This window comes from Solea senegalensis, linkage group LG8 (assembly GCF_019176455.1).
Source record: "Solea senegalensis isolate Sse05_10M linkage group LG8, IFAPA_SoseM_1, whole genome shotgun sequence".
NCBI classification, from domain to species: domain Eukaryota; kingdom Metazoa; phylum Chordata; class Actinopteri; order Pleuronectiformes; family Soleidae; genus Solea; species Solea senegalensis.
The window spans coordinates 16,671,816-16,695,984 of NC_058028.1; the positions used below are offsets into that span (position 1 = coordinate 16,671,816).

The 24,169-nt window shown below is 39.4% G+C and overlaps 3 protein-coding genes across 5 annotated transcripts; 1 reads left to right on the forward strand and 2 right to left on the reverse strand.

Annotated features, from left to right (window-relative positions):
- Positions 1-451: 451 nt before the first annotated feature.
- Positions 452-4,695, reverse strand: grk7b (G protein-coupled receptor kinase 7b). The gene is made up of 4 exons (XM_044032716.1): positions 4,075-4,695; positions 3,106-3,543; positions 1,796-2,067; positions 452-1,278 (listed from the first exon to the last, which is right to left on the reverse strand). The coding sequence occupies exons 1-4, from the start codon at positions 4,693-4,695 to the stop codon at positions 951-953; spliced, it is 1,659 nt and encodes a 552-aa protein (XP_043888651.1). The 3' UTR covers positions 452-950.
- A 1,600-nt stretch (positions 4,696-6,295) lies between these two features.
- Positions 6,296-8,058, reverse strand: rnf7 (ring finger protein 7). Its single transcript, XM_044032721.1, has 3 exons — positions 7,814-8,058; positions 7,633-7,680; positions 6,296-6,762 (listed from the first exon to the last, which is right to left on the reverse strand). Exons 1-3 carry the CDS (start codon positions 7,977-7,979, stop codon positions 6,644-6,646), a joined length of 333 nt encoding a protein of 110 aa, XP_043888656.1. The 5' UTR covers positions 7,980-8,058; the 3' UTR covers positions 6,296-6,643.
- Positions 6,735-18,955, forward strand: LOC122773799 (transmembrane protein 255B). Of its 3 annotated transcripts, none has more exons than XM_044032719.1 (10): positions 6,735-6,798; positions 9,539-9,707; positions 10,645-10,787; positions 11,722-11,784; positions 12,789-12,878; positions 13,292-13,372; positions 14,426-14,511; positions 14,614-14,773; positions 16,867-16,971; positions 18,325-18,955. In XM_044032719.1, the coding sequence occupies exons 2-10, from the start codon at positions 9,644-9,646 to the stop codon at positions 18,457-18,459; spliced, it is 927 nt and encodes a 308-aa protein (XP_043888654.1). In that variant the 5' UTR covers positions 6,735-6,798; positions 9,539-9,643; the 3' UTR covers positions 18,460-18,955. The 3 variants fall into 3 exon arrangements, with proteins under 3 accessions (XP_043888654.1, XP_043888652.1, XP_043888655.1); XM_044032717.1 differs by having other exon boundaries at positions 6,737-6,798; positions 9,515-9,707; XM_044032720.1 differs by lacking the exon at positions 16,867-16,971 and having other exon boundaries at positions 6,737-6,798; positions 9,515-9,707.
- The last annotated feature ends 5,214 nt before the right edge of the window (positions 18,956-24,169 follow it).

Consider the following 24,169-nt stretch of genomic DNA (forward strand, 5'->3'; position numbering starts at 1 on the left):
AAGGCTATTAAAAACACACTCATTGACCACTTTATTAGGTACAGATGACACATAATAAAGTGGCAGGAGTTGCACCTGCTGTGGTCTTCTGCTGCTGTAGCACATCTGCTTCATGGTCCAACTTCTAGTGTGTTCCATGTTTAACAAAAAAAGAAATTCATAATAAATATCTCTAAGGAACTCTTGCCTTTGCAGCAAGAAGCCACGGGTTCGTGCTCTGGTTGGAACAAGGGCCTTTCTGCATTTTCTCCGGCTTTTACGGTTTCCTCCCTCAGTCCAAAAACATGCAATATGGGGATTAGGTAAATTGGTCACTCTAAATTGACTGTAGGTGTAAATGTGAGAGTGAATAGTTGTTTGTCGCTGTGTGGCCCTGAAATGGACTGGCGAATTGTCCAGGGTGTACCCCGCCTATCGCCCTATGTCAGCTGAGATTGGCACAGCACGCCCCGCAACCCTCATGTGGAGGATAAAGTGGTAGAAAATGGATGGATGGATGTCTCTAAGGGCACTTATCTGCTCAGTGGTCAAACGAGGAAGTGCTTGAGCAGCACCTGAGGTCTATCTGTGAACGTCCTATTGGCATTCACAGAAGGGCCGGTTGTAATGAGAGCTCATTTGAGTTACTGTTGCCTTTCTGACATTATGAAATCAGTCTGGCCATTCTCTTCTGACCTGTGGCACCAACACGGTCATTTTATCCAGTGAACTGGATATTTTCTCTTTTTGAACCACTCTCCGTGAACCATAGAGATGGTTGTGTGTGAATATCCCAGTAGATAACACTCAGACCAACCTGCCAGGCACCAAAAACTTTAAGTATAAAGTTACTTAAATCACATTTGTCCTGCATTCTGATGCTCAATTTGAACTTAAGCAGGTCATCTTGACCATGTCAACATGCCTAAATGCATTGAGCTGCTGACATGTGATTGGATAAAGTGTGAAACCTACAATATTATGCACATCTTGGATTTCCAGCCAGTCGCACAGTCATGTCCATTCTGTGTGGATTTGTTCAGCTGGTCAAACACTCCACTGTCAATCATCTCCTTCTGCCAGTGGATGGAGACAGCGCCCGTGCTAAACTCGGTGTAAAACTGCTCATCCTTGTCTTCAAGCTCAATGTCCTGGACCTGAGAGATGTTCCTGAACTTGTCCATGTCTTTGGTGTAGACCATGTTGGACTTTGGCACCCAGGGTGGTTCCACCAGCCCTGCCTCCAGTCGATGGAAATTGATACTCTTGAAAAACACATGGTTTCGTGGGTCGTCGCCACTAATATTGGAAAGACAGAATCTTCACTGACAACTCCATCACTCAGCTCGCTAAGGATAACATCCCATTATCCTGATCAGCCATAATAAATCCATAACACAGGTTATATATGGGCATTATAAGCTTTTTCTTTCCACATTAGTCAGGAAAGAGGTCAGCAACCAAACTATCTCCAGGATTTAGAGTTTTTAAGTGTCTCTGGGGTGATGAACCTGACCTGACCTCGAGATGTAAAGACCCCTGGTCCATGAAATAATTAGCAACATTTTATTAACTTGCTATTTGTAAGTTGTAAACAGTAAACAACAATTTAATTAATAAATTCAACTAAACATTGAGTGAACTCAAGTATGCATTGTATAAAATAAGCCATTGTTTTATGACCCCTTCAAATTGCCCTGCCCTATAGACTTTTAATTAACTCTCCTCTTTAGATGCATCATTTCAAGAATAAAGCTTTTTATGGGTACAAAGTAATGTATATGTTTTCTGATCTTTGAGAGGAGTTTTTACTTACCAACACCCAAGGCGTTGCTCCACCCTCCTTCTGAGTAACTGGCTGATAATATCTTTGGTAGGAGCGTCAAAGCGCTTGTGTTGAAACTTGCAATCATCCTCCAGAGTACGGCGAGTCACCTCCTCCTTCTGCACCTTCTCTCTGAAGTCTTTAAAAGGCAAACGGGCAGCCACCATCTCATAGATGCTGCAGCCCAGAGCCCACCAGTCCACAGAGGTGCGGTAATACTCCTGCTTCAGAACCTCGGGAGCCATGTAGCCGGTCGTACCTGCCTGACAACAAACAGAGAGGGGGAGAATTCACAGATACATCTTGGTTAGAACTTAAACAGTAATATTCATGATTAAAGGTCAAGTGGCCAGGAAACATGTACAATAACGGTCCCACTGGGTCCTGATTCGGCCTCACAGCATGAAACTCAACTGCCTAACATAGACTTTCACCATGGCTCCATTTAGACCGGCTACTCAGAATAATTTAGATGACTTCTGTGATTCTGCTTTTTAGTCAACCATTAATGAGATGAGTTAAGGTTTAACTCTGTTTTGTGCTAATCTGGTTCACTTTTTACCTGGGTAAATCACCTTAATCTTGTTTTGAAAACCAAAATCTTTTTATTTATTTGTGTGTGAGTGAATCATTGTCATGTTGCCTCCTCAGAGCAGGACAGGCCACTGTGAGTCCTTCCATGATCTGGTACCCTAATCTAGTATAATCTAGACACACGCACACACAAATTATTCAGACATTTTTCTTCTCGTCATTTACTGTTGCTGCTCTGTCATGAGCCAGTGAGCTGTGAATGTGTACCCAGGGGAATTACAATAAAGGACATCTTGTTACTTTAACTACTGTGACCTGATGAGTGATGGAAACATGCAAAGAGAAATGGCAGCCTACCAGTAAACCAATACTACAGCCAGACTTGCGGAAGCTATGTCTGGTACCAGTAAATCAAAGTTCACCCTGCTAATGCTAACAGCTCTGAGTCAATCTTCCATATACTGTAATTCTAAAGAGGCAAAGAGACCTCCAGCTGGGGATCAGGAACCTTTTAACAGGCTTAATTTGGGTCACACAGGGGTTGTCTCTGTGTGCTGTCTGTCAGAGCAGGGCTGAACAAATCTATTCCTGTTAAGATTCTTATAGTGGTGGCTGAAAATATTATATATCAACAATAAAGAGGCAGCGTATAGCGTTCATGTCAGTAATGGAGCATGTTACAAAAGACAAAAGATAACTTTTGATGACCTTTTTTCTTTTATGTGTAGGTTTAGTAGGTTAATCACATCATCACACATCACACTAACCTTCTGGCAGATCATTTTGCCCTTGGTTAGCTCCACAGCCAATCCTAAGTCTGACAGCCGACACTGTCCTTTATTGTCCAGCAGCACGTTCTCAGGCTTCATATCCCGATACACAATGTTCATGGAGTGCAGGTGGAGGATCCCAGTGGTTATCTGGGCCACATAATGAACAACACGGTCCATACGGATACCACGCTCCCCAAGCTCATAGATATGAAACTTTAGGTCTCCTCCATTCATGAGGTCCATGACCAGACACAAGTGGGTCTTGTTGGAGTAAGCATAAACCAGGTTTACGATGAAGAGACTGTTGACCTTCTCCAGAATCCTCTTCTCCAAAAGGGCCATCCTCTCACCACCTTTCTTCTTCAGATGCTTCTTTTCCAGCTTCTTGCAGGCATACATTTGGCCTGTGTGTTTCACCTGTACCGCACACACCTGCCACACAGAGGAACGTCACTTTAGAACAGGTCTGTTACTGTATATGCCTTACTGAAATATATCTATGCTGCTTTTGGCTGTAACTTTAAAGTGCAAAGGTGTTTTAAAACTGCAGCAACACCGTAACATCATTTGTACGCTGTGTTCTTCATATGAAAAAGAGCTCTGCCAGTTCGTCCATCTCATACTACAAACAAAAAGTGGAAAATACTGTCACACGTTCACAACACACTGAATCTACATCAGTCTTATTAGATAACTAATAATTAAGTTAGATAAATAAGACTCTTATTTACACCTTATACACCCCACATTGAAAAACCTGCACTATCCCTTCAACCCAGCTGTCTTTAGACTTGAAGTTGTCTGGTGAAGAACTTGAAGAAGTTCAACACCTATGGGAGACTTGAGTTCTTCAGATGGACTTGAGTTCTTCAGATGGAAGCATTGTCATGATGTTTCTCCACATCATGTCAGATTGTTCCCTTTATTTTGTGACATACATGTTCAGATTTGCCAGGTACCTACCTCACCAAAACCACCTTTCCCCAAAGTCCTAAACTCATAAAAGTATTTGTCACTGATCTTCTGCATTTCATACTCCTTCCACTGCAGGAACCTGTAAAAGAAAGCGCTTTTCAGGTACTCAGAGAAAGGCTTTCCTTTCAAAAAGTCTCTTGTGGCTTCTTTTATCTTGTCCATTATCGCCTCATCAATGTACTTGTTTGATAAAGTCTTGCATCTCTCAGCACTGTCTCCTTTAAGGTAGGACACAATGCCCCTGGACTCAGGTTGCCATAACTTGGTGAGGATGCTCTGTTTGACCTTCTCTCTGGCTTCATTTTCAGCAAAACTCCAGCCACTCAGCTCCTCCATGAACTGAGCTGCAACCACATACTGAAGGTTAGAGGACAAGAGGAACTGCTGGAACAACTTCCTTCCAATCGGCTGCTGCTCACACAGTGACTCGTACTGACCTCCTGCAGCTGTCCGCACAGCAGTGGACTTCATTGGTCTGGGCAGTGTCAGGTTGAGCCATTGCTTTCTCAGCTCATTGCGATCTATGTGCTGAGCCTTCAGGTAAGCTGTGTTGGCCACCAGGTTGTTCCAACCCATCAGGTCATCCATGTTGGATGAAATTTGTGCCATACCAGGAGGTTGAGAAACAAAAGTTCTTCAGTCTTCTCATCTGCATGTTCCGTCAGCAACATGCCTCAAACATCAGCGTCCTGATCTTCCTCCACCTCTCTACCGCATTGCAAGTACCACTGTTCTCAGGGATTTGTGTTTGCATGCTCATTTGTATATACCACTCAGAGAAAGCAACCTGTGTGGTTTAACCTTAAGAGGCTTTAGGCTGGTCTATATTTAGGAGTTGCAATTTGCCTGTGTGCAGAAACTGGCAGCATGACATGATGAGGTGGCAAATTCTGACATTAACATGTAAAAGGTGATTCTAGCTACTGTAGAATATGCATAGTATGTATATGCTAAATTCATGACTTACAAAGAAATCACAAGAATACAACAACTCGTGTAGCCCCAATTGGATCTGTGAGCAGCTGAATTTTGAGATAACTGAGCTTGCAGGTTAAGGAATGAAGGCTATGCATATAATGTCAAGTTTGCTGGTTGATGAGACACTTCAATGTCCATTTAGTTGCTATTATATGAAAGACCAACAGGTGAGGAGTTTCTCAGAGTTTGCAAAGATGACGAAAACAATATGCTTGACATATGCCAGGCAGATCTAATGGGTTATTTTATAATAGAGAAGCATTTGTTTAAGAATTCATTAGGTTTCTGATTTTGTGTACCTGCAATTTGATAATATGAGCACTGTTTACAAGTCGCTGGAAGACTCACTGACATAAGGACTGGTTCTTGCTCATGTCCCCCATTTGCTTAACAAGCTTGCTGAAATGACCTTCCACTCATCAGCCTCATGCCTAAGTCAATTACCTCATCAGTCTTTCCCCATTTACAATATACCTTCTCAACAAAATGGCTCTCAGTAGCAGTTTAGAGGGAAAACTAAGCCATTCCATAAAGCATGTTCTCCATGTCAATGCAGTTTTTATGCTAGAACGAAGAAAAAACTTTATTCCTTGTCATTATTCTACATTTTGCAAGTGTATCACATTAAGTAGATTACAATTCTGACTTTTACAATTACACTGAATACATCAGAATGAACAAGGGAGTTAATCCTCAAACGGGAACAAGTCTAATCTCATGCAGTATACTGGTTAAGATGGCTACCTTCCAGGTAGTGAAGTTCAACTGTCAAACTAGTCTACTTATTGACTTAGTGCAGTGTGCAGTGCAGCCTTGACTGGTTTATTTCCATAGTAAAGTGTTGTTTGGTGATTATTATTATTATTACTATTACTATAGATGATGTTCCTGCTACATACTGTATGTAGCAGGAACAGAAGCACAATTAGTGGATACATTCAGTCCTCTGATTCCTGTACAGTCATCAGGAAACTGGTATGTTACTGCTAGCAGGAGAAAACTTATGAGTAGGTTACCACTGACAAGTGGATAATTACCCAAAACCTTAATTAATCTCTATTTTGGATATTATTATGATGAGTAAAAATAAGTCTTGTTAAGAATTGAATGTGAAAGTTCTGTAACTGGACAGTTTTGGGTTTATAATGATGTGGACAAAGCAGCAAAACACAACATGAAACCCTATGACATATACTGTGCCAGTTAAAATAATTTGATGAAAAAGCAAATGTTGACAGCTATTCACAAGTCTTTATTTTTAAAAAGACAGTCACGTGAGTTGTGCAAAACACTGCCACAGACCATAATATAATGTGACCTAACACTGCAACATGTTTCATCCGTTTCTTCATGACTCTTGATCCCACAAGCCACATTAACCAACAAGTCTGTGTTACTTTAATCTTGTCCATCATCCTCTTTTGACACCAGGACGACAGGAAAATTATATCATACATAGGGGGATAGTTGATGGTGTCAGTGGCTCTGTGCAGGATGTTCCAGTAATCCTTGTCAAGTCTCTCACCACATTTGGGTGCATACAGGTGTCTTCTAGAGTCAGTCCGCCTCGATGTGGCTCTCATTTGCCGATTCTCTGAACCACCCAGTCCTGCTGGCAGAGGGGGCAGCGATTGTTCTGCTTCACCCAGAGGGACATGCAGCAGTTATGGAAGGAGTGGTTGCACTCTCCCCAGACAACTGAAACATGGAGGAGAAGGAAACACAGGGAGTGAGGTAAGGGTTACGCAAAGCAGTTCTGATTTCACATAATGGTGAACAAAAATTTGATTAAAAGGTGAGATTAAGTAGCAGACATTTTCAGTCCAAATAACATGGCTGTCAGTGTGTCAGTAGCTTCCACACATTTACAACAAGCTGTAAGGGAGGGTCTTGTTCAGTAAAAGACAGATCATCAAACTTTACCTCTACAATCCAGTAGGAATTATGGAAAATGGCTCTTTTGATGTTATTAGGTTGTATATGGTTTAGAGTTTAAGTGACATTTCAAGCAATGTACTAAAATATTGATTTTGTCACCATGGGGACTAAATTGTCATAGACTTACACAAACATTGTTGTTTATTTAAGTGGCAATAGTCTACTTTCCCCTATGTTCCTGCCAGAAGCCATGTTTTCAGTGATAGTGAGCCTCCATGTACTCACACTTTAAATACAATTTACATCCACTTAAATTTGCATCAGAAATGTTAACATACATTAATTATAATCACATAAACATCCAAAACATTGTTGTACAAAATCCACTCACAACAATTATCATTAATGTTAAAATGGAAGAATATTTCAGAGGTAATGAATCACTAAATGAATTAGTTACTCGAGTATCATCACGATTACAGAGTATATGTACTCAGTTACTCTCAAGAACCTGGTGTTAAATGAGGACGAATTAAAAAACAATTGACACTGGATCTGTGGAAGCTCCACGTTAGTTGAGCAGCTTGTTCAATATAAACAGAGAGCGTTTCGCCTGATAAACCACAGTGACAGCTCTGTCAGGACAGCTAGTATTAGCCGAGCCGTGATGTGATGCTGAAAGGGTCTTACCAACACAATCCTCCTGTTTGTTTTCCGCCTGGCATCGGAGACAAGCGTCTGAAAATCAAGACAGATGCATGTCAGTGAAATGGAATGTCGGCTATTCGTGGGAATGTGTATGTACGCAGTTAGCTGCATAACAGACACTAGCTAAGCTAAGCTACGGTAGACGTCTGACTGTGCCACTCACCCATCACCTGCACTCGACAGATGGCACAGGTGTCACATTCAACATCCCAGCTCCACATCGCGACAGCATTCCACTTCTTCAGTGAGAACATCTTATCCCCGCTCGACTTAGAGCTCGTGGAGGTGTTGTGGGAGAGGACTAGAATCTGTTCGTCACCGTCATCCATCTCTGCTGCTCAGTGCACAGCTAACGTTAGCCAGGCTGGGCTAACTTTGAGCTAAACAAAATGGACGAACCAGCTCACCGATGCTAGTGCTAATGCTAGCTGGGATACCAACTGTCTTATGCCCGGAGCGACAGGAGAAGGCGCTGTTTTATAAGATTAGTATAAACAATACACCCCAAACTATTAACCATCATACTGTGTATGGTGACTCCAAAAGCTGAGGGCATTTCACCGCTGATTTTTATATTTTGTGAAATATATTCAAGGTAGATCAGGGGTCTAAAACTTAAATGACGGGGGTCACTGGCACTGATTGTCTGGTTTATTAAGATTTATGATATTTCACATTATTTCAAAAATAAAAGTGTTTGTTTTGCTATGGAACGATACATTGTTTACCATATAATCCCATTTATGATGCAAAATGAATTCATAAAACAAAAACATACATAAATAGCATTATAACTTGACATAGAGTGGCAAGTTTGAGACCTCTGAGGTAGATGGAGCACACATTTAGGGCAACAGTGTAATTACACTGGCTCAGCATTCTGTAGTGTACTTTCTGGGGATAAGCACGTTCACATAACTTCCAAAAGTATTTCATCCATATTCCTGTTTAGATGTGTTACAACTGGCTCATAGGAAAATCCCAGTAGACATGTTTCTAAAACACTTCGATCTAGTACCAACAACTACTTTAATCACTTTTATTCTCCATTCTGATACTCATTTTGATTTTTAGCAGGCCACTGTCTTGACCGTGTCTACATGCCAGAATCCACAGTTAGTCATGTGATTGGCTGATTAGATATTTGTTGAATAGGTGTGCTTAATAAACTTACGTGTATTAAAGTAAATAACAATAATCTGGCTGAGGTGTCTCAGTCAAACTCAGTGGTGTCTGGAAATGCTTAAGTGCTGTGATCAATGCATGATGCATGTGATATGACCAGGTCACAATAAGTATAAGACTTTATTCAGATTAAAATCATAAAACGCTGTGTATAAATCTAGCGTTCATGCTTCATAAAGTAGTCTGAGAAAACTTGTACATGCATAGTGAAATGGTTATCTTGCTGGAAGTAGTCCTGAAAAGATGGTGACTATGTCCATGAATGAATGCATATGTGACTAATGTATCTTTCCATAGAACTCTATATCAGGGGTGGGGAAACTACAGGCGAAACAATTTGTGAAAACAAAAATGCAACTCAAGCACAAAAATGGTGATTAAAGAAAACAACATAAAACAGCAGTTTAACACGTCCTTCAGGGTGGTCAGGGTGTGTGTACGCCTGTCAGGTCACACTCAGGGTGAACAAAGTATTTGTGGACATGCATCATGGTGACTGATGTGAAGACACCTTGATGAAGTTGCCAATCGGGTTCATTATTTATTGGTATTTAAGCATAGCTGCATAGGGTGTTACAGACCAACAGATAACCAGCAAAGAAAATAATATCATCACAAACGTGTATCTTATATGAAAAGGTGCAAAACTGTTCATTACAACTAGAGGACTTTTTTATAGGATTTTCAACATCAACGTTCACAGAGAGAGAGAGACATGGAGGGAGAGAGAGAGGGGCAGGCATGTGTGCTCCTCCTCAGCAGTGATAAAACATCACTGTGAGACAAGCATCATTGAAGTGGATCCACCATGAAAGTACAGATCCTGGGAGCAGCGGGTCACGACAGACTGGAGACAAAGAGCCGAACCACAGGTACAGACTGATACAGCGGGATCTTGTGTGCTGTGATGTGGGGAGCTTAGTTTTACCTCATAAAATGGAAAAATGACTTGTGCAGCAATAATGTTATTAAAGTTGACAACTACAAGAGGTGATCCCACATGCAGTTGTATTTGATTCAGATAGAAAAGTAAATCGTTTTTTGTCCCTGAGTGAAAGGTGTTGTGACTTGAAGTGCACAGTGCATTAATATTATATATTGTATGTATGCATGATAAACCTTTGTTATATTGATACTATATATTGTTTTTAGTTATTTCCCAGTATATGTGTGTGTTTGTTTTATTCTATGACATTATATCCTTCTAACACTATTTATACTGTAAGAGTATATTAGTATATCAAGATATACTGACATGTAAAAGAGGATTTATTAGTAACAGTTATACTGAGGTTTTAGAAGAAATTAAAATTAGATTTAACTTTATTGATCCAACAGTGGGGAAATTCAGTTATTTGGTGCAGTCCACAGTTGTGTTTATCCTCCTAGTAGTAGTAAAATAGTTCAGTTTTTTGTGGTGGTCTACCTGTTTGGAGAGAGAGACAGAACGTGAACAATAGGGCTGGGTCAAAATACCGATTTGGTGATGTATCATCCTTTCTCGTGCAAATATTGATATTTTAATCAACAAATGAAACCTGGGTGGAAGTTACCTTTTAAAAGTACATTTCCATTCATGGTATTTGATCTGTAAACAATGGAGACATGGGGTTTGAATCCTCTCATGGGTTTTTTTTTTTTTAAATTACGTGAAATCAAATTTCAATTAGATTTACCTTGTTGCTTTTGATAGGAAACATTCAGGGAGTCTGTCAAACCCTGAGCACAGGCCAACATATGTTGACGTTTATTGTATTTTTCTTAATCTGCCAGTGTGTCATATAATATGACTGAGGGTTTCTCTCTCAGGGACGATGGTGAGGAGGACGACGAGAGCTCTATGGCTGGTGGTGGGCAACATCATACTGTCTGTGCTGCTGGTGGTGCTAGGAGTCTACACAACCACACGCACCGAGAGCCTGAATGTGACCGGGTACATCCCTGGAGTTATTGTAAGTTGCTCTTTATTTGTTTAGTCCTTCAGATTACACATTTTAAAACTCAAAAATGTCGGGATTAAATTAGCAGCTACCAGAAAACCATCTGAATCTTTTGAAACAAATCAAAACATCCTGCACAGTGTGATGTCTATTATGAATTTAAAGGTGCAGTGCTTTAGTCTTGTGGTTTTGATCTGTGCATTGAGGTCATTTTCCAGATGTTTGACCAACAAAAAAACAGATTTTAAACTGGCTGTAAAACTAACTATTGATTGATTAAATCAGATGTCAACACAGGCCCATCCAGACATTGAATTTTCTTTGGTCTTATTGATCCCTGATTCCATCATGCATCTTGTAAATGAAGTGATCTCCAGTCTCTGTATGGGGAACATCTGGCCCATGACTTAACTGACCAATCACAGAGCTTGGACTGTTCTACTAAAACTACTCTGCATACAGGTCCCTTTGGTGGAAAGATCACTTCTCCAACATTAGCAGTGTAAAAGAGAGTCAAACACTAAATGCAAGTGTCAATAACAGCAGAGAGTTTCAGAGATGAAGAGGTTGCCTCTGATCATGTGTCATGTCGGCAGTTTTTCATTCTTGTATGACAGGACAGAACAGATTTTAAAAAGCTGTTGATGAAACTCGATAATCAACTTTTTCTCTCTCGTAATTTTGCTCTAAAACTCCTCATATTGCTCCTGACTCATGCTCGATGTAACACTTTGTACAACAGTGTGTGACTGTATGTTGTGCCACAGAATTTTAACATGCTGTGTGTAGCTGTTGAGAGTGAATATTGCCATGTTTTTCTTTTCCATTTTGCTGAAAAAGAGAACCCAAGGACAACGAAGTGTTCCAATTAAAAAACACACCATGCACTATTTCACTATTATTACATCAACAACCAGCTGTTCTCTTTTTCTCGTCTTATCTGTAGCTGACACTTGGATCATTCCTCGGACTTTTGGGACTGTGCCTAGAAGAAAACCGCAAGCAGCTGGTACAGTATTCTGCTCGTCCTCCTGTATTTCCTCATGTGGCAAACCTACACACTTTCATCTTTAAAGTTCCCCTCTCATGTTTCGCTGAGGTGAATCTGACTCGGTCAGGTGTGAAGCTCTCATCAGTACAAAAGCTGAAGAACGTTTTTGAAGGTGTAAGCCCTTTGCAAATAGGGCTGAACAATTGTGAATTGTGATTATTTTTGACAGGAATTGCGCTTGCGATATGATTTGCAATATCAGAGGGAATGGTCATTTTTACATCATTACTCTCTTTTTCATATTTAAAATGATTACTGTGTGATTTTTGTGCAGGTCTATGAGAAACAAATATGTGCTTTTCAATCTGTAGAATACAATGTGTACAGATCAAGACAGTAATTAATCTAAAAGTGTATTTTTACACAAATTTTGACTTGAAAATTTCAGTAGGCTGTATTGCGATTTGGATAAAAAATTCAATTAATTGTTCAGCCCTACTTTGCGAGACAGTCAGATGCTGTGTGCGTCCACATGTGGACCATTTATTTGCAGTGCACACATAGTAAATCGTCCTTCCTGTCAGCCAACACTGAGGGATAACAGCCAGAAGACAGAAGAGACAAGTTTTGTGATAAGGTCTTGAAGTGGACTTCCTTGAAGAGGAACGTCAGTTAAGATCCTTTTTCATGGTGGACACAGGTATTAATGATGGAAGAACCATCAACAGATCCGATGTGGAATAATAGGAATGAATCTATTTATTTAACCGTTGGCATGTATCTGAAATGTGGTCAATTCATATTGTGAGTAAGGAAGAAGAGAAAGGAGAGATAGAGACACTCAGCTTGAGAAAAGTAAGAAAAGCTTGTGTAGAAAACATAAACCAACAGCTTTAAAAAGTCATGGTACATTCAGTAAAAATAACACTTAAGCTTAATGTTAAACATCTGTTAGGGCTTTAACTATAACTTATATGAACCCAAACTCTTTTTCTTTGCTTTTTCCTGTGTTCCTCCTTTAGCTGACAGCTGCGATCATGTTCCTCAGCTTTGGGATCATCACTGCTCTCCTGTGCCTGGTGATTGATGGCGTCTGTATCCTCTTAAACATGGTGAATTACACACACTCACATGTTTACACTGTGACACGAGCTGTGCTCACATGCTTTGATCGACTGCGATGTGATGATGGAGACAGACTCTTATGACCCGCGGTGTGAGCCAACATCACTCTGTAGGCTTTACTGACACTTGGACACATGGGAGATAAGGGTTCAGACATGTGATGACTGAAAATGTTCACACACAGTAAATATGATATGATGATCAGGCTGAGACACAACAGTAACCCCCCCTAAAAAAAGCACTAGAACTTCAGATAAAGGATATATGATGTTATTTAAATTCTGACTATATTAAACATTATAAAAAACTGTTCAGCCTGTTCAACTTCAGTCTGGGGCCATACATAAATACATTTTTGTTTTTTCTTGATGACATTTCTTCATGTGTTAACTTTTGTCAGGACATGCGTCCACTGAGAGCAGAGCGATGTCAGTATTACAGCAGTGGCAACAGCTACATCTATGAGAATTTCTATACATCTGTGAGTAAAGACACGAGGATGCACTGCGCATGCAAGAAACACGTTACATTACATTACCAGAGGTCAAAAGAGTACTGAGATATTCTACTCAAGTAATAGTACCACTATGTTGATACAGTTTTACTTAAGTACAAGGACAAGTACTGGTCTGTACTTTTTTAACATGGTTGAATTGTTTTTAATTAAAGACAAACCTTTACAAATTAAAGTGCTGCCAAAATAAAACATGTAAACCCATAATATATCATTCAAAATGGGCCAAAGGTCACCAATGCTTCAACTTTCTCACTCTCTCAGGGACCTTAATTAGCGCCACATGTCCTCATGATTCACCTGTCCTTATCATTCACTTGCCCGCCTCATTTGCCTGTCCTCATCATTCACCTGTCCTAATCATCGTTCACCTGTCCTCATCATTCACCTGTCCTCATCTCATTCACCTGTCCTCCTTATTAACCTGTCCTCATCATCGTTCACCTGTCCCCATCATTCACCTGTCCTCATCATCGTTCACCTGTCCTCATCATTCACCTGTCCTCTTCATTAACATGTCCTCATCATCATTCACCTGTCCCCATCATTCACCTCTCACCTGTCCTCATCATCATTCACCTGTCCTCATGTCCTCATCATCACCTGTCCCCATCATTCACCTGTCCTCATCATTCACCTGTCCTCATCATTCACCTGTTCACCTGCTCACCTGTCCTCACCATTCACCTGTCCTCATCATCACTCACCTGTCCCCATCATTCACCTGTCCTCATCATTCACCTGTCCTCATCATCATTCACTGCCAAAGTTTCCCGTGCATGAATTCTAACATTTATTTACTCAGTAACAGATGTGATTTAAAAAATAAGCTAGAACTAAGTAAGTGCTTCACGTAAGCAAAACTAAGAAGTGTTACTCATAAGTGCGATGTACGTAAGTAGTAGTAAGTGCATTATTTTTTTTGTTTTTGTGACGTCATCTTAGTCTTACTCCATTACAGTAATGTGAGTGAATGAAATTAATAACTTTTCACCAGTGACTATTACTATTTCTTTTCAGGTGCCCTGTTGGAATCTAAATGAGTCGTGTACCATGACGGTACGAAGTGGAACGTGCTACTGCTGCGATCTGTATGACTGTGCCAAGTGAGACAACACACCACCATCTCATTACTGTAGCACCTAAAAGCTCATAGGTCTTTGTCTGCACATAAAATAACATTGTACAAATTTTGTTTTGTTCTGCAGTGGAGGCTACCTCAGCAACTACTATGAATTTGTGGGAATACAAAGCTGCGAGGACGTTTTCACTCTTTACATTTTGATTTGGACGCTCACCGTGCTGAACCTTGTGGCCTTCTTCACAGGGATTCTCATCACGGCTGTGCTCGGAAGCATCAAGGACTTGGTGAGACACGCGCACTTGAACAACGAGCTGTTTTTCTAATAAAAATAGGTGTGTCCTGATTGTCTAGGGTTCTTATACAACCTGATTTTGGTTAGGAGTGTTTAACACTTCTTTTTATTTGTAATATTAACAATGTCTTGTAAGTGTAAACAACTTTGTCCCTTTTATGGTTCTGTTGAAACTATGACTTCTAGTCATCTAGTAGTGATTAAAACCTCCTTATTAATTACATCTTACCTACTTTTGAGCAGTTCAGGTTGACACTGTATGTTACGATTGTGATTTAATTACCGTGGGAAGAAGCGAACTAGTATCATAACTAACACAAAAAAAACTTGAGGTTCTCTCTTCATGCTGCTCTGTACCCAGAACTCAGCAGGACAATATTCACTACATACTCTCCTGTTTTTCTTTCATTATATCCTATATTTTCCCAGCAAAAAGATGTAAAAACTTTTTAATAATGACATTAATAAAGCATTTTTGTCAGGGACGAATTGCATCAAACGTGGAAACAATTTAAAGCAGCTTATTTTAATATTTGTTCGTACTGTAGCTCGGATCTGTCTTCTGCATGTCTCTAAAATGTGTGAGAAGCACCTGGAAACACCAACTCTAAAACCAGATCCTCACAAGGTCAAAATGTCCTCACAAAGATAGGTTTTTTTTTGGACATCACAAAGATATAAATACAACACACACACACACACACATACACACACGACTGTTTGTATAGCATTCATAGTGAGAAAATGTATTGAAATAATACATTCTCTAGCCCCTTACACTAACCCTTAATCATCACAACTAAGGGCCTAACCCTAACCTTTACCCTAACTCTAATCGAAACCTAATTTTAACCCTAAACCAAGTCTTAACATGAAAAGGTCATTTTTAGGGGTGTTCAGCCAAAATGTCCTCACTTATATAAGTTTTTTTTTTAAGCGGTATTATGTCAAGGCGGAGGGACAAGTGTGCTGTTGGTGGCTGCACAGTGGAGCACAGTGTTTTACAGAGGATTTTATATATGAAGCTAATGTGCGGATAAAGTCAGCAAACGTGTGTTCGTGTGTTCGCACCACTTCACATCAGACTGCGGCCAGCGGTCGCCGTATTTAGTCAGGGGACGTATTTCACCAGCGGCGATCTGCCTAAACTGCCCAGAGCACCGGAGCTGGTCAGCGGTGGCGATCAGTGGTGCTGCACTCTCTGTGTCACCGCTGATCGCCACCGCTGATCAGCGGTGCTGCACTCTCTGTGTCACCGCTGATCGCCAGCGGCGAGCTGCCTAAACTGCCTGGAGCACCGGAGCTGGTCAGCGGTGGTGAGGTCTCCGGAGCACAGTCTCCGGTCTGATACAGCAACATGCAGTTTGTTCAGCTCGCCGCGTGCCGCTGGCGATCAGCGGTGGCGATCAGCAGTGCTGTTCCTAAGTGTTTTTAACTGATTTACAGTTCGGCACTGTTCAGCTCGATCCTTATATAAGACGTCTCTTCCTGTGACGGCACTCTCGCTGTTTTCTGCGCACGCTGCCATGTTGATATTGTCAGAGAACTAGTGGAGGGAGGGGGAGACGAATAGAGCTTTAAAGCGCCGTAAAGAGGACAAATCAGAAACCCCCTGGAAGAAGTGGGTGTGTGTTTGCCTGTGTCTCATTTGCATGTAAAGGGACCATGCACGAAAACCGAGCGCTCTGAAAGCAGGGTTATTGAACTATGATTCTTCATCCTTATGGTATTTTAACCAAAGCATGTCACTGACATGTTCATTAGGACACCAGGGAACTATTTTAATGGGGGAAATAGGGTATAATATGTCCCCTTTAACCACTATTACTCTTGGCCTAATCCTAAACCTGACCCTAACCTCAACCTAACCTTAAAACATATCTTCACCTTAAAATGTAGTAATTTATGTTGTGGGGACTTGCTTTTTGTCCCCACAAGGAAGACAAGTCCCCATAATGTGACTGTGTAAACAGGTTTAGTAATACCTGGACACACATACACACATTACATTACGCACAACATTAATGTCTATATTATTATAATAATTAAAAAATTTTTACGTGATGACGGTGATGTGTGTTTCAGAGGAGCAGCCTCCCTGTGTCCGAGGACTCTGAAAGCCCAGCAACTTCCCCCACAGCTCCTCAGCTAATGGACGCCAACACACACACAGTTCATCGGCTCTACCCTGTCAGTGCACGGTCAACACACACACACACACACATCTCTCTATATAGTTGTGAGGATGCTCGACAGATTTTGAATGTAATAACATGTAATTGACACAAACATAATCTCTAACTTTCACTTTTGAAACTTGGCATGGAGGTCAGGTGTGGCAAAAATGCGATATTGTCATAATGGTCGGACCTGTGTGTTGCGCCTGGGCTCTACAGTGCCCCCTAAGGTGAAACTTGGATGGCGCAAGCCAAAATTAAGTTGTACACTTGGTGGGAAGTTGCTATAGCCCAAGACGAACAAAAAAGTAAATTGGGACCATGGCCTCAACTCAACAGGAAGTTGGCCATTTTGAATTTGGCGTCTTTTTGCGTGTTTCTTAAATGAACAAACTCGTCTGAGCGTGTTTATCGCACCGACATAAAAAAATGTGACAATTTGTACTAGACAGTACAATAGTGTCAGAAATGCAATGTAATTATTATTAAAAATGAATGAAAATGAATCTTTTATTTAGTTTTGACTTTTTGTTTTTAAATTGACTTAGTTTTCTGGTTCTTAGTGTGGGTTTTTTATATTAGTTTACATTTTTTGAAAATGCTTAGTTTTTATTAGTTTAGTTTTGTAATATATAGTATTTGCCAGGTGCAAGATTCAAAAAGGTTATAATAAGTATTGTGGCATAAAAATGTTAAAAGTTTATTAGGACACATGAACAACCAATATAACAGTATACAAGAAATTAACCTGAAGTGCAAAATGTGCATCATAGTACTGAGGTTGGATGCAGTTAGTGTGAAAGGTAAACAAATTATAGCCACAAATTTATTTTTATATAGTTATCTTTCAGAAAAATACAAAAAAATCTAGTTTTTATTTTTATTTCTGTGAACAATTTCTTTTTCCAAGTTCAGTTTTTGTTTTTCCATTAGTTTCCGTTAACTCTGACTATAATAACCTTGCCTGGGAACTCACTGCCCTGTGTGTTTGAGAGTTTCTCTTGCTCCAACACCTGATTCAAATGAATCGTTAGCAGGCTTCTGCAGCGCTTGTTTGACGAGCTGAACATTTGAATCAGGTGTGTTGGAGCAGGGAAACCAGGATTGAGAAACACTGTATTATGACATAGTTTGATTTAAACTGCAGTGTTTGACCAAAATATGAAACTGAGCTGAAGTGAAACAATATCTGACCACACCGCAGAAGAAAGAGGATGTGTCTTTCATCTGGATATAATCCAAAATCCAAAGGGAGCTCCTATCTGGATTGATGTCAGTTTGTAACTCTTTTAACTATTTTTACTCTTTTTTAAGGGTTTTCTTAGAGAAAAGGAACAAACATGCTGTCATCATCTCTGTCTTTCAGGATGCATCGATGTATTTTTCTCCGGCAGAAAACACAGAAGCTTCACAGAATCGTCCTCCATCGTCTTCGTCCAGTCCTCCTCCTCACTTCACGCCAATGACAAACCCGCTGCTTTTCAAAGTCCACGGCTTCTAGGCAAAAACAGAAGCTTTTTCACCAGAGAACGGTTGAAAACCATAGTAAACAGATGCTTTATTGGGTGATTAATGTTGTTATTATTATTATTATTATTATTATTATTATTATTATTAATAAGAGTTGACAATGTTTTTCAAACGGCTTTGAACTGTATGCAGATATATTAAGATGCTTCATGGACAATGCTTCCTACTGCATTATACTTTTAAGTTTTTACGATATATACCACTTATATGCTCTATAACAAAAAGTCAATACATGTGTTTATCAGTGCACTGCATAACTCAAACCTAAATGATTAAATCAGTGCATAAATCACCAAAATTGGAACCTCAGGGGCGCAACAATTTATTATTATTAACAGCCATTAGTTTTAGTCATAATATATTAAAGGTCAATGCTTTACATAAGGAGTTTATTGTCCATTAAGTTTTATGCTTCAAAAAATGATTGCACATATTAAATATTTAATAAAGTTTCTGGTTGAACTGCACATTGTACCAGCTCTAGTTTGCAGTTATTTCAAAGTTACTGTTTGTCTGTTTGATTTATCTTCTTATATAAGATGTAAAGTGACCTTGAGTGTTTGAATGTCCTATCGTTATTGTTATTGTTATTACATTGTTGATATTTTTGGACCTGGATCACAGCATTAACAACTCAAAGTAAATGTCACCTCTCTCTTGCATTAGAAAAATAAGAGACAATATTGCTTGTATTTGTCACATTTGTGCATTTTTGCTGGGTCCACACATGTGTCACTTCTATAATACAAAATACATGTTGTTTCACTTGCTCTGGTTCATGGGGTCATGGCCCGAGGACTGTGTTTGAGGCCAGGGAAATTGTGACAATGTGCGTTTTTATGGGTCCATACTGACATCATCACTATCATAAATAAGTGCAATATGAAAATTGTCATCAGAGCAGAGAGAAACATCTGAAGGAACTGGCAAAGCATGTGGAAATTGGATTTAGAATAAATTGGGGAAAACTATGGAAAGGAAATTCAATCAAGACGTACAAGATGATGGATATGACCCATTGGACTTCAACAACAAAGGTCACATTTAGAGCATTGCAATACACTGCATAATAGCCACAAAGCATCATTTAATAACAATGACACTTTAAATCAAAGTTGTGTTTTGTCATTCGATCTCTGTAGTGTCAGTTACAAAATCAAGTCGTATTAAAATGAATTTGGCCTAAATCTAACCATAATAATAATCCAGTACAGAACAACTCCCCAAATTGTGGAAACAAAGAAGTAGAATAAATAAATCGACTTCTGTCTAAATCTTGGAGTTATTCAGTGAACAGTGTATTCAGTGTTTTGGTTATTACATGCTCAGTGTTTTGCTCTGTGGCTGAAGCGTGACATGAGGGTGAAAGTTCCACAGGTGTGTCACCAGGACTCTCCTGCTCACACACCTGTGCTCCATTAGCCTCGTCAGTGCTGGTGTTTAAAGCTCCTCCTCTTCCTCTGCTCTTTGCCAGTTGTCTGGTCAGTCAGTGGGGAAGTATGTTTGCGGGTCACGTGCAGTTCAAGTTTTCATGGTGTTTGTTCCAATTCTAAAAGTTATCTCTTTGTGCTCAAGCCAAACAAGGACCCATTCTAACTTCCACTCCAGTCTGGTGTACACACTTAGCTTCCTGCAGCTTTTAACACTCTTTTAACTCTTTTAACACGCTTGTAACGCTGTTTCCCAAACGCTGAACCCAGTTTGTGTTACAACGCGGAGCATTTTGGTGGCTTTTTTCCCATTACTATGTTTAAACACACAGAGGCTGTGCAATACAGAGTGTTTTATATCCTATTTTGTTTCAACACAACCTCGGCAATCTGATGAATTGTCTATATAACTATAAACACACCTGAGCCAAAAGTACTCCAAATGTTTAAAATCGGATTGAATTTGTGAAATGTGGAAACACGTCAAAGTTCACTTGGTTCGTTTTTATGAACAAAAAGAAAAACGCTCTAATTTTGTGATTTCTGCACAATGTTTGCCACTTTATATCACTACTAGAAATGTGATATAAAATGAATCATAACTTTGACTCAACAACACATAAGATGGGAAAAAAAACTGCATTTTTTTAAAAATAATATTTGACATAAACACAAACACCCAGGATATCCATATAACGAGTTGTGTATTATTTCCACAGATCCGTGCTGCGTGAGCACGAAGGGTTAAACAACACAGGAAACAGGAACATGTTATGTGTTCAATAACACTGAAGACACATGTATTATGTATAAACACAGGACATTTACCATTAACCTCTGCAAATGTCATGACGTTGCCAGACCACTGGCTCTCATCCTTTTGTTTAATCAAAAACAAACAAACTGCAAATCTACAGAATATGTGAAATGGAAGTAGAGAAAGTGCACACTTCCACCACCAGAATGATCAGTTTTCCAGTGTCACTCAAGATCCAGATTTTGGACAAACTATGATATTCTATGATATGAATTTTCCTGTGTAAGTTTGGACAGTGAATTATTATGAGTACGTTCAACTAAAGTTCAGCAGGGTGACCGCTGCAGGAAAGAGGCTTCCTCTGAACCTGCTGCTTCGGGTGTGGGTTCCATCGCGGGATTTTCTGTATGGAGTTTGTGTGCGCGTGGGTTTCCTATGGGCAATCTGGTTTCTTCATATGGATTAGAAACATGCAGATTAGGTTCAGATTTTAGTGGACAAATGTTAAGTACCAGGTCTGAACGGGTCCTTAAAGTCACGGAAAAGTTTTGAAGATAAGTTTAGCACCTTATCTTCTGTGGTTTCATTGTCTGAATGGGAGTCTTTTTTGCTCAGATGTGTTTATATAGCTGTATTAAAAAATTAATAACCTTTTGTGCTGAAAAAAGGATATAATACACTATCTTGCACATTCCTATACCTTCTGTATATACTGCATGTTTAAACATGGGGAAAAAAACAAAAATGTGGAAACCTTGTCTGTGTTGCACGATTAGTGACAATTTGAAAAGGAAAATGATCCAAAATCAAAGTCTTTCTGCCATTACTAACACATCAGCATCTAAATAGAAGAGCTGTGGATCCAACCCAGGACCTACCAGCTATAAGAAGACCTGTTGTACATAACTTGTATTTGTTAGTCAGTGTTTCTCTATGGGCTTGTGATATATTCCTAAGATGTAGTGTGTGTGTGTGTGTGTGTGTATTGATTTTAAAAGATCTAATGCTTTGTAAAACAATGAAAACCTCTTTAGATGTATATCCTGCAAGCATGTCATCGTGTACAGCATGTCAGTGGTACATAAGTGTACTGTGGCTGTGGAAAGTGACGTGTGAGTCTTATCAATTATACAGAATTATTGGCAAAGTGTTTATTGTAAAACGTTTCAAACGGACAGACACGACCATGGATGAAAAATAAAAACATGTTTTTTTATGTTCATAGAACAAAGACACGCTGAAGCTGAAGCTGTGCGGAAATATTCAGAAGAAATGAGTTTGAACATCTGCTTTCCGTCAGTATGGCCTGCACAAATGAAAACCTTCAGACTGACTCCTTTACTCTGCTAATCTGAAGTTCAGTAGCAGAGGAAAAAACTACTTTGCTTTGCAATTTAATGTCTGTATTTGAAAATAAATGTATAAACTGTGCCCCACCATTCGCCCAATGTCATTCCCCCAATGTCTCTCAATGGGATCGGCTCCCGCTTCTCCCTGTGACCCTCATGTGGAGCATTAAGTGGCAGACAATGAATGAATCTTGATAATCAATATAAACCCAAAGTAAAGTCAATTCTCCTTGACTGTGGTAAACCAAATCCTTAAGTCACCGTCTAACATTTCTACGACAGGGAAGCGGCAAAGCTAAAGCACGTCGAATGCTTCCAAACCACTGCATTAATCTACCTTATTTACGTGTTGTTCACTGATGATTTACTTCATTTATTTAGTTCACCATGTCAAAGAAGTCATGGATGTGACTGCGTTTCAATTTAAAATGATGGAAATGTTGAGTGGAAATGAAGCAAACTTTCCTGTGCAAAAACCTTCACGTTTGGTCAAATAACTTCATTATTTTTTTTCCCCCCTCAACCAATGGATTTCAAGTCTGTTCATAACCAGACAGACTTGTAATGACATAACATTTTAATAATATAAATGTGGGAAATAAATCTAAAAAAAATATCTCTTAGTAAAAGCAGATAAAAGCCTGATCCACCGACAAAGAGGAAACATCTTCTAATGACGATAAAACACGACCAGAGAGCATCGACTGCTAATTTAGTGGCTTCTTTAGAAACCAGGAGTGGACGTGTGTGATTATACAACATGTGCCAAAATGATTCATGTGATCAGTTTGCATTCAGATCCAAATGATGTATACATAGAGTGCTTTTTCTACATGTGTATTTTGGCTGTGATTAGTCGGGTCACTCACTCGAGTGGCAGTGGGTCCACACACACACACACACACACACACACGATTCAATTCACTGACTCTTTGTCGTTAAGCTACGATCACATAACACAAAAACACACAAGCGGCCAGTCTGACAGACAAGAAGTACTGCAGAAAAAAAACAAGGTACCGTACCAGTATAGCAACGCATCAAATCAGTGTTTAAAAAAAAAAAAGGTTTTCCTATAAAAATAGATTGTTAAATATACACGACATGCATGTTAGAAATATGTGACGGACCAAAGGCAAAAACAACTCACTTCTTCTTTAAGCCAAAAACAAAACAAAACTAACAGTTAACCCTGTTATTAACATTCAAGGTTTGTTAAAATAAATTCAAGCATTATTTGAAACTTTCAGCACTTCATTGTTCATAATGGCAAATGATGGAAAAGATTACAGGAAAAAACAAAAACACGATTGAGTGGAAAAGATACATTTTTCTCCAGAAACAAATTGATTGTGTTGACTGTAAATCAGTAAAAAACAAAAGAAAAACCCTGCAACCTTAAACTCTGAGGTTTTGGTTTTACCTTAATCAGACTGTTATCCTTTCCTTATCATATAATAAAATGAATAGTTCAAAAATCAACCAACAATTACTTTTCGGACAGCTTTTACACTTTGCTGTACAGAGCAAATGTAAATGACTGTGAGGATATGAATCACTTAAACTGTGACTTACGACAAAGTATTAGGGCCAAACAACAAAGAAAACTAAATCTAATCTTTCGAGAATAAACTCGTAGTATGACGGGAATAAAGTCGTGGTATTGCGAGAATAAACTCATTAATTTACGAGAATAAACTCATAATTTTACGAAAATAAATTTGTATTATGAGAATAAAGTCAAAATTATTAAAAGTCTTAATATTGCGACAATAAAGTTGTGACATCGCGACAATAAAGTCTTTACGGGAATAAAGTCAGGAATTTTTTTTTTCTTTTCAGTTTGGACCTAATACTTCCTACCTAATAGTGATTGTTACACAGTGAACACATCTCTTTTTGTTTGACAACATAATTTAGTTTGACTGTTATGGCAGTGAAGTGCTTTGACTTACAGCTTTGGAAAAAAAACATTAACAATAGTTGCAGCTGCAAATTATGGATGTTTTAACAAACAAAAAAATGACACCAAAGACGAGGGAAAATGTTTTTGTTGGCTGTTTGTGATTGTTTGGGGTTAATTTAGCGGCTACACTCGTGATCGCACACTGTCGAGATGTTGCGAAGCTCTCGACGCGGCAGCAC